Source organism: Pelodiscus sinensis, chromosome 5 (genome assembly GCF_049634645.1).
Source record: "Pelodiscus sinensis isolate JC-2024 chromosome 5, ASM4963464v1, whole genome shotgun sequence".
In the NCBI taxonomy this organism is placed as follows: domain Eukaryota; kingdom Metazoa; phylum Chordata; order Testudines; family Trionychidae; genus Pelodiscus; species Pelodiscus sinensis.
In genome coordinates, this window is record NC_134715.1 from 28,712,387 (window position 1) to 28,722,925 (window position 10,539).

Below are 10,539 nucleotides of genomic sequence, written 5' to 3' on the forward strand. Positions count from 1 at the left end.
TAGACAGCGCAGCAGAGCTGGTGCCTGCGGGCCGCTGAGTGGTGGGAAGCCGACGGGCGCCCAGCGGCGGGGAACTGCGGGCTCCGGTCCCGTCTCTTCAAGACCCCGCGGCCCCCACCCGGCTTCTTCTCTTCCGTACATCATGGCGGCGCCCACGCTGCGCTCGTGCCAGGGGGCCGCCATAAGGAAGCTTGACTCACCAGGCACGGCTACTACTTCCGGGATTTTTCGGTCACTATTTGAACTTTGACCCCCGCCCTCTTCCTTCCTCTTCCGGTCCCGGCACGACCAGGTAGGGTGGCTTCTAGCTCCCACTGTGGCTTGGGGGCAAGTCTGATCCGCTCCCATCCGCGGGTTGGGGGGCCCAGGCGGCCCCGGGCGGCGTTCGGCGCGGATAGCGGGCTGTGGGGAGCAGCGGGAGGCCGATATTGCGGAGCGGGCATCGCGTCGCGGCCCGATGGAGCCTCGGGACTGGGATGCCCCGTGCGGGGACCTGGCTGGGGCTTGCGCCGGCTGTTGGCAGCGCGGGCCCCGGGATTACGGGGATGGATATTCGGGAGCTGGGTCGCGCCCGACACTTGGCTGGGAGGGGCCCGCTTCTGCTTTACTCGGGGCACTGGTGTAGGCCGGGAAATGGGGCCCCTGAGGCCTTCTAGTGTCTCCTACGGCTAGGAACGCAGGGAGCTGATGTGGGTCTGGCGCAGGGATTGCTGCCGGGCTACTGCTTAGTGGGCAAGAGACGGTAAACTAGCAGTTGCGGGCGCTGTGAAAGGTACAGCCAGCGCCACTGAAAGTAATATGATAAACTGGTAATGCCAGATGCTTTTTGTTGTTGCGCAAATTACCCAAAAGAGTTTTAAATTTAATAGTGAAAGATGGTTGTGAATCTAATGCTCTTTCTCTTATTCTCTATTTAGATATAAAAATGGTTCAACGTCTGACATACCGTCGTAGGTTGTCCTACAACACAGCCTCTAACAAGACCAGACTGTAAGTAAGCTGGAGTTTTGAGACTTTATTTGCTTGAATATGATTTTACACTAATTGCATGTTTCTGTGATGCACACAGGTCCCGGACACCAGGTAATAGGATTGTTTATCTTTACACCAAGAAAGTAGGCAAGGCACCGAAGTCTGCATGTGGGGTGTGTCCAGGAAGACTTCGTGGTGTAAGTATTACACTTTTACCGGGTCATTTTACCCCATGGCCACATACTTCAGCTATTGCTGACTTGTTATATGATGGTGTGTTTTGTTACTGGTTAAGTATGTTGCTGTGTGCTTTTCCCGTTTAATCGATGATATTTACTTCATGTGTGCATTGAGGATTAGTTGTTTAAACTCTGAAAACTTAAAAGCATTTTAATGTATAGTAGTGCTGTTGGTTTATTTTGGTTTAAATTTTCACTTGCACTAAATAATGGGTATGTCAGACAATTATTTAATGATATCCCTTAAGTTAACCAAGTAAGCAAAATGCTACTTAATATCTGTCAATTTCAATTATCTATGGAAATATTTTTTCCATTGGTTGGAGTGAGGAGATGAATAACTGTAGTAGGAAATTTCATAATGTAGCTTTAGTGATATTTTCTGTTTCTTGTATAAAATCAGGTGGTTCCTTAATTTCTTGGATAGTGTGAGGCAGAGTCTTTCACTGTAGTCATGTAGCTTTGTGTCTAGATTGTACAATCAAAAGTGAGTTGTAGGAACAGTATTTTTTTAAATTATGTAGCAAAAGAATAATCTTATTAAATAAATAGATTTAATCTTTATTTTCACTATAGTGCTAACTACCCCCTGAAATACTTGAAAGGGTTTGTAGGTTCAGCTGCAGAAGTGTTAAAAGTGACCTTTCAAAGGATAATGCATATTCAGAAAGTCATATTGTGACACTGTTATCTTCTCTGATTATGCCATTTCAGAGGAATACCACTGACCACTGTTACAACAGAGACATCAGTTAGATCTATCTGATAAAAGACTGATATGTTTGGAAAGAGAATATTTGGGGTTTTATTTGTTGTGGAAGAGAGTCTCATTTGTTTGTAAATATATGGATTGCTTGCTGGAAGATAGCCAGTACATAATAGCCAAATGTCACGTTTTCAGTAAAAGCAACTGTAGTACTTCCTACAATATTTTAAGTAATTACAAATGAGGAAGGAAGGAAAGTGGTCTATTAACAATACTTATTACAATGTGCTCTACATTATGGTTGTTTGGTGTAGACTATAAAAGATGACTTCAGGAGTCACTCTCAGGTGATATGTATGTAATACAAATGTCCTTAGTTGTATTACTAACACCATTTTGAGTTATTTAAAAACTGATAATCTTAGAATTTATTTTACAGTATAATTTTTGTTTCACTTCCAGGATCTCTTTTTGGTTGCAATTTCTTCAGTATAATACATACACTCGAGCCCAAACATTTAACTTCCAGTTGCCTACAATGTGCCTGTATGATTTAGACAGACCTTGGACCAATACATTATTAAAAGAGGGACTCTGGTAATATTGCAGATAGCTGTATCTTGTAAAAACATCTGTTATGCATTCAGCAGCAGTTGACTTGTTTTCAAGAGAAACTAAAACTGTTTAACATGGTTTGTGCTTAGTCTGAAGAGACACATTTATATAGCCTGGTTGATTTTCTTTTAATATGAGTAATAGCCAAAAAGTATGCATGATTATGAACTACTGTGTTTGACAATTCAATTTTTCATGTAGGTTCGTGCTGTGCGCCCTAAAGTCCTTATGAGATTGTCAAAAACAAAGAAGCATGTTAGCAGAGCCTATGGTGGTTCCATGTGTGCTAAATGTGTCCGTGACAGGTAAATTTAAAGAAAGCTAAGCAACTTCATCAAAAGGGGGGAGGGGGGAGATATTAATGTTCACATATCACTAGTAACACATTCTTCTACTTTATAGGCCAAATTTTTCAGAGATGGGTACTAAACATTCTTTTTAACAATGGATTTCTCTTGAGTGACTTGGACTAGGTAAACATGAGACTGTGAAACACAGCAATAATGTAAATGCATGTATATAAAAAAACTCTGGTTTCCAATTGGTTCCTGTTTCTCCTACCTTTTTTATAAGGCTTTTGGAGTCTTCATTCTAATTTATCATATAACATGACATCCTTCCTGTATAAACTTATATTTTGAGTTCTGTTCTGAATACTGATTAATACAGGAGAGAGAGTTATCTAAAAAAAGCTGTAATGCTTAAGCCAAGTCTGTTTAACTAGTGCCGTATTTTTAAATTATCTACTACAGTTTGCTGTCTTTTTAGGGCTTGCCTTCACTAAGGGCTGAATCAGTGCTTCTGTGATCAGTGCAGGGGCATCAATTTAGCGAGTCTGGTTAAGATACCGTATTTTCCAGCGTATAAGGTGACTGGGTGTATAAGACGACCCCCTCATTTTTTAGTTAAAAGATAGGGTTTCGTCTTATACCCCAGCGCCCCTCCGCCTCCTTTGCTCCCGGTGTCCCTGGTCTGCCAGAGCAAAGCCTCAAAAGCGCGGCACCCTGCTGCCGCTTCGGCTTTGCTCCCGGTGCCTCTGGTCTGCTGGGGACCGTCTCCAGCAGACCAGGGACACCGGGAGCAAAGCCTCTGAGGACGCCCCGGCAGCGGGACAGCCCCGGCACGCCTGGGCTGCCCCGCCGCCGGAGCCCCTCCGCGGCTTTGCGTATAAGACGACCCCCGATTTTTGGGGGATGTTTTTTAACGTCAAAAGTCGTCTTGTACGCCGGTATATACGGTATGCTAAATTGATTGGGAGTGCGTTCTGTGGATTTCTGTAATCTGCCTCAGCAAGAGGCAGAACCTATGTAATTGCATGGAGTTAGCGAGACAAGCCCTTACTCTACATACATAGCAGATACTCCTACAACTCAGGGGCTGCATCTAGACTGGCATGATTTTTGTGCAAATACTTTTAACGGAAAAGTTTTTCCGTTAAAAGTATTTGCGCAAGAGAGAGTCTATACTGGCACGTGCCTTTGCGCAAAATATTTGCTTTTGCGCAAAAGCGTCAGTGCCATTTTAGCCATCGGGCTTTCTTGCGCAAGAAATTAACGTTGCTGTCTACACTGGCCCTCTTGCGCAAGAATACTTGAGCAAGAGGGCTTATCCCTGAGCGGGAGTGTCAGAGTATTTGCGCAAGAACCACTGATTTTGTACATTACAAAGTCAGTGGTTCTTGCGCAAATACTCGCGGCCAGTGTAGACAGGCGGCAAGGTTTGCGCAAAATCATGCCAGTCTAGAAATAGCCAGGGATTATAAATCTGCCTCTCTTGTGTGAATAGTGAATAAGAATATATATATATAAGTTGACGTGTTAGCTTTTTTTATACTAGTCACCGAACCCCCTTTTACTTGCACTTTGAGCATCTCAAGTGCTGATGTAATGGCTTTGCTCTGCAGATACATTTTACATTACACATTAGATTATAGCTGTCTTAATTAATCTTAAAACAAAGTACCAATGTGTATTAGCCTTGTCCTAGATATAACAAAAAGGTCCCTGGTACAAAGAGCTTCATCTATGCACATGCTAGAGAAATATGAGTCCAGATCTCCAAAGTTAAAAAGGTTTAACATGCTATTGCCTGCTTGATCTGTACTATTAACCATTGATAGCAATTTTTCACATTGAGTACTTTTAAAACTGAATGGAAGACATCAGGTGTGTAATGGATATAACACTTAGTTGAAAATTTTCTATGCTAAATACCAAGCCAAGAAGGCACCAGTTCTCGGGGGGGGGGGGGGGGGACCAGCTTTTAAGTCAGCTCTTTATGAGCATCAGCTCCTGTGGAGCCCTCACCCGCCCTGTACTGCTGCTTCTGATAGAGGCGCAGCAGTGCAGGAGTGAGGGGCAGCTGGGAGTGAGTACATGTGGGAATCTGCTTTCAAGCTGGCTCTGTGTGAGGAGGTCACAATATCAGGGTGGTTTTGTTAATGGGTTACAAATGGTTCCCTAGATCACACACACAAATCTGCATATGGCACTGGAGGGAGTTGAAGTGCAGAGGCAACATCAGCTCCTGTGTCCATACCACCCTTCTAGACTCTTTACCCCAATCGCCTGCCCCAGATCACAAGCCCCTACAATATCCCTCTGGGCCTTCTTATACCCGTACCCCTCCCAGACCCAGTCCCCTGCGGTATATATTTGTGTTTGGGAAACCATCAAGCAAGCTATCTGGTGACTTGTAAGCATGAAATCCTGTACATAATAGGGATGTAGATGACTACGCAATTAACCGATAAGCATGGACTTATTGGTTAATCCTGACACCCACACACACACGCCCCCATATCAGAGGCAGCGTGGGCAGGGGAGGCGAGCGCCAGAACACCAGGTCTGTATTCACCCAGGTCTGTGCCTCACCCACCCTTGCAGCGCTGCTGCGCAGGGTCAGAATGGCAGGCAGGAGCCAGTACACCTGGGAAGCCAGCTTTTAAGCAGCTTTCCACGCATGCTGATTCTGCAGACCCATCTCCCTCCCCCACCCCTTGCTGTTGCTTGGAAGGGGGCAGACAGGAGCCAGTGCTGGGGTAGAATCCGAGTTCCCTGCGCACAGAAGCTACTCTAGCATCTCACGGAGCAACTTCTGTCTGTGGTGAGCTTGGACTCCCCTGCAGACAGGGTGTGGTCACGGAGCATACTTTGTCTCTGAGAAGCTGGCTTTTAAACCCGCTCCCCTCATGGACTGGCTCCTGCCAGTCATCCTGCATTGCTACATCTGATAGGCTGCAGCATAAGGTGGCGGGGGCTCCTTGGGAGTAGGGCCGGGAGAGCACTGGCTGCTGGCCCTGGGAACTATCAAATAGTCATGTAGCTGCTAAAATTTGATGTAGTTACATGACTATTCAATTACATTCTGTCTAACATCCCTAGTACATAATGACCATGTCCAGCCTACAAAAATAACCATGTTTAAATGTGACTGGTCTCAGTCTGTGCATGAAGGAGATGTGGGGGTGACCCTGAAATATCTAGACTTATGCTATTATCTGATGTGTTTTCTGCCCATAATGTCAAGAAGAATCTGATGCCAGCAGCATTTTTAAATTCAAATGATATGTGTGGTATATTTCAGTAGTGCTGGTAATGGTGAAAAGTGGAGGTAGAGGTGTTTAAACGTAGGTATTAGGTATCATTTTGTGCTTAAAAGCTGGGTGTAGAGGAATATACATATATTATTAAAGCACACTTTATATATTCAAGAGCTAATGAAGCTTTTTTTCCTCCCTAGAATCAAGCGAGCTTTCCTTATTGAGGAGCAGAAGATTGTTGTGAAAGTGTTGAAGGCACAAGCACAGAGTCAGAAATCTAAGTGAATTTCTGTATTGTCTGCTTAATAAATGAAAACTCAACTTTTCTTGTGTCCTCCACCATTTTATGCACCTTCAACATAAGTGTCAAAGCTAGAAAGCATCTTCACAAGGTTTGCTAAATGCAAAAATAACCATTTAGTGTTGTAGTGCAGTCTTTGCTCACAAGTCCAGATGTTCTCTGTTGCAGTTTCAACAGCCACTGTAGCTACTCTGAAGAGCTTTAAAGTCACTGCACAGACAGGCTATGCAACTTTGTAACGATCACTCAAATCTCTGCAAGTGGGAAGAATGAGATTTCACTTTTCCCCCTGCAGTTCTCTTCTCCCCCTTTAGCAACCCCCCCCCCCACACACACACACCTCCCTGTGTCCCTAAATTGCAATAGTATAAAAGAGTCAGTGAGCTTCCTGACTTCTCTGCAAGCAGCCGAGATAGGAAGGAATTCTACTGAGCAGGGATTTCACCTTTGTTTTCCAGGTTAGCCAATGAGAAGAACTTTGGAGAAGTTGCTTAAGTGGTGGGGTTCTGTTCTCAAATGTTTGTTATGCATCTCCTTACTCAAGTTGGAATGTGTCATTGATCCTCCACTCTGAATACAAGTTTTTGGTGTCTGGAAAGATGACTGGTTACAGGATGCTGACTATAGAAGTGTTTTAGACCAGTGATTCTCAACCTTTTTTTAATAAAGTACCCCTTTTTAAAAAAATATACTCCCAGTCTAACCCAGTGCCCTCACCCCTCTCCCAGAGCAAGGCACCCCCAGTACCCTGGCTCAACCCAGTGCCCCTCCCCCAGAGCCAGGTAGCCCCAGATTCTTTTATTAACACCGTGGGTCTCACTGGAGCTGCTACCGCAGCAACACACTTTTCCCTCCAGGTGCTGGGGCGTGTGTGCAGTGTCCGTAAATTATCCAAACGCACAGCTCCGAAAGACAGTCGAACATTCCCTTGAAGGCAGGTGCTGCCACCCCCTACCTGAATTCCAGACATTTTTTGTGTTTTAAAAAAGCTGGCCAGACAGCAATCTAACATGGGAAAACAAGGACATGTCTGAGGAAAAATCAGACGTATGGTAACCCTACTTTTGCAGGGCCCACTCCCGCTGCCCTGCCCGGCCCTGCCTCAGCAGCTTGTCTGCAGGCAGCAAGTGGCCCGCCAGCGCCAGGCTCTCTGTGCACTTCCACCCTAGCCAGGTGCCCACCTAGCGTGGCACCAAGGGGCAAATGCCCTCCCTTGCTATGCCACTGGCCAAATCCGTGCCCCCTTCCAACTTGGAACTGCCCTGTGTCTCACTGGAGCTGCTGCTGCCATGTGCTTTTCCCACCAGGTGCTGGGGTGTGTGCTCAGAGCGGCTGTTAACCTCCAGGCAAGCAGCTCTAAACATTCAATTTGACAGGTACATGCCGCTGTCGCCGCCCCCTCCCTGATCCTCTGCAGAGCAAGATCCTGGATGCTTTTTGCCAAATTTCACTTGTATTGACGTACCTCTTTTGAAAATAGGATTTGGACATGCAACGTTGAGCAGAGCAGTGTGTAAGAATACAACCTTCCTTTAAAGGTGATCTCCAAAGGGAAAAATGGGTTTGTGCATTTCTTTTTTGTAGGGCTTATTAAAATATCCTTAAATAATACCTTGCTCTTACAGAGTGCTGTTGAGATGTAGATCTTACCCCTATTTCCCCGCTGTCTTCTTTTTCTTTTAGCTTTTACCTAAGTAATTCTAGTTCTGTCCAAGTCCAATTTTATTCAGCTGTAAGGTGCCTTTAAAAGCTCTTCCTTAAAAGCAAAGAACCTAATTCCTTTCTATAGTATATCCAGCCTATATTCAAATATGGAAGAGGAAGAAATAATTTGATGTAAGGATGTTAAATTGTGTTTAGCTAATTGAGTAGTTGATGGAATTCCTATCAACTACTCAATTAATTGATAAAGGTGGAAATTGCAGAATCGCAGTGGGGTTAGCTCGGGCTGGGAACTAACCCCACTGCCGCTCTGCCTTTTGAATGTAGTAAGAGTTGTCTGGGACTCCGCTGTCCTGGCTTGTGCCCAGTCTCCCACTGAACCTCTGCCTCCCCTCCCCCCATCTCTGCAGAGACGGTGCTGGGGGGAGCCGGCTTTTAAGCCGCTCCCCCTCCCCAGTTCTGGATCCTGCTCCCTCCCTTGCTGCCTGTGATTGATAGAGGCAGCAGTGGGGAGAGAAGCAACTAGTTAAGTAGTGACTTGACTACCTGATAAGCCTAGTCTTATCGGGTAGTCGACTACTTCAACTAGCTACTTACATCCCTAGTTTGATATTCAAAATTGACAAGTAGGGGGAATTCTTTATTTTGAAGAGGCCCTGGGGATCATTTATTGGAAGAAAAATGAGCAATGTTAAGGACGTGGTCAGCCATGGTCCTTTTAATGGAGAATCAAAGGTTATGTCTCCATTTAAAATCCTGAATAGCTTGGTGGCGTATTAACAAAAGAGGTGAAACTGTCTCTGTCCTCTAAGAGAACTGCCTTTCCAGTCTGCTAAGGCAATGAAAACAGTTTTGTTAATGTTTTCAAATTAATGAACATACAGCTCTTTAGACTGTGAATACTCTTCAGGCAGGATGCTTTATTATATGTTTGTTCGGTGCCTGCAGGCAGGAGGGAGAGAGCGGTGGTGGCCCAAGCCTAGTTTAAATCACCACCAGAGTGCTGGGCTACATGTTCTGGGAAGCAGTGAGGGTTGGCTGCCTTCTGCTCGGCCCCTTTCACGCTCAACCCCACCTGTTCTGGGAGCACAGAGCCAAGTCTCCCTACCTTGCCCAGACGCTTACACAGGCTATAGGTGTCCGTACCTAGTAATAACAGAATCAAAGACCATATAAAATAGCAATAGCTCTACTCATTTGAAGCCCACTTGGAGAGCTTTTTAAACACTAGATATTAGCAGAGAGATCTTGCCCTAGGATTGTAACATTAACTAAATTGTCTGAGCAGCACAGTGTTTACTATATTCAAGTTTTCAAGGTTGAAGTTCATATTCACTGTCTTACTGTTGTACAGTTGCAATGGGTCTTCAATAAGCTGAAAAGAATGGGCTTCAAATACAAATGCCCCAGAAGTGGTTTTTCAGTTAGCTATAATTCAACATACATGATTTACATTAATCTTTGTTAGATTACATTTCCTTCAGGACTTTTGGGGCTAAAGGGGAGAATGGTGGGAAAGGGGTTGATATTCATGGTGATCTTTCATTTTGGTTTTTTTAACACCAATGTAATTGCTCAATAATGAACAAGCAGAAAGCAGTGGAATGTAGTGATTTGCTCTGAATGTGTGTGTGTGTGGGGGGGGGGGGGGGGAGATTGGAAGGAAAGAAACCAATTATACAAATGAAATTTGACTGAACAACAAAGGCAACTAAAAATCTGTTTCCATGTGTGATAGTTTGGCTAATGACAAAAATAAAAATAGACAAATTATCAGGAAAATCATAAGGCAGTTAGAAGTGTGTGGGGTTTTTTGTTTTTGGTGGGTGGTTTTTTGGTTTGTTTTTGCTTACATTAATGACAGACTGAAAGCAGCCAGCTGCAATTTAGATATAAAGGCAGTTTTTAGAGCTGTAATGTACGTCCTGACTAGCAATGTCTTCAGTGTAGTCACTATATTTAATTATTTAGAGAGACAAGGTATGTTTCCTTATATAGCAAGCCTTTTAAATGCTTACAAAACTAAGTAGTTGACAGTAACGGGTAGGACTTTGATTTACAAGTTCTGTTGCTTCCACTATGGAATCAATTTACGCTTCTTGAGTGACACATATTCCTATTTAGTGAACTCTTTACACAGCTATAAGAAGACATAATCCTTACTGTTATCCTGCTGTTAATTAGAATTTTGATGTTAACTTCTGTATAAATTGGAGCAGGTTGTAACTTACAGTGATGACATGGGTGTGGGTGAAGCAGATAATGCTGTTTTGGAGATAGGTATGGAATGCCCGTAGTGATGGTAGAAATTGCTTTTCTGGGTGCTGAATTCTTCCTTAAAGTCCAAATTATAGGTCCTTTAAGCGATTTGCATCAATTTTCCCTAGAAATATACAGGGTATTCCTCAATTTAATGGGCTTGCAAATATATCTCAAGGAGGTAAAGATTTATTTTTCCTCTTCATGTTGATTAAAAAATAGTAATAATATTGGAAATGAATTG

General features: G+C 44.0%; 1 protein-coding gene across 2 annotated transcripts; it reads left to right on the forward strand.

Moving 5' to 3' along the window:
- The first annotated feature begins 201 nt into the window (after positions 1-201).
- RPL34 (ribosomal protein L34) lies at positions 202-6,399 on the forward strand. 2 transcript variants are annotated; one of them, XM_025182718.2, is made up of 5 exons: positions 202-292; positions 918-990; positions 1,070-1,169; positions 2,734-2,837; positions 2,935-6,372. In XM_025182718.2, exons 2-5 carry the CDS (start codon positions 926-928, stop codon positions 2,972-2,974), a joined length of 309 nt encoding a protein of 102 aa, XP_025038503.1. In that variant the 5' UTR covers positions 202-292; positions 918-925; the 3' UTR covers positions 2,975-6,372. The 2 variants fall into 2 exon arrangements, with proteins under 2 accessions (XP_025038503.1, XP_006119354.1); XM_006119292.4 differs by having other exon boundaries at positions 209-292; positions 6,274-6,399.
- Positions 6,400-10,539: the final 4,140 nt, after the last annotated feature.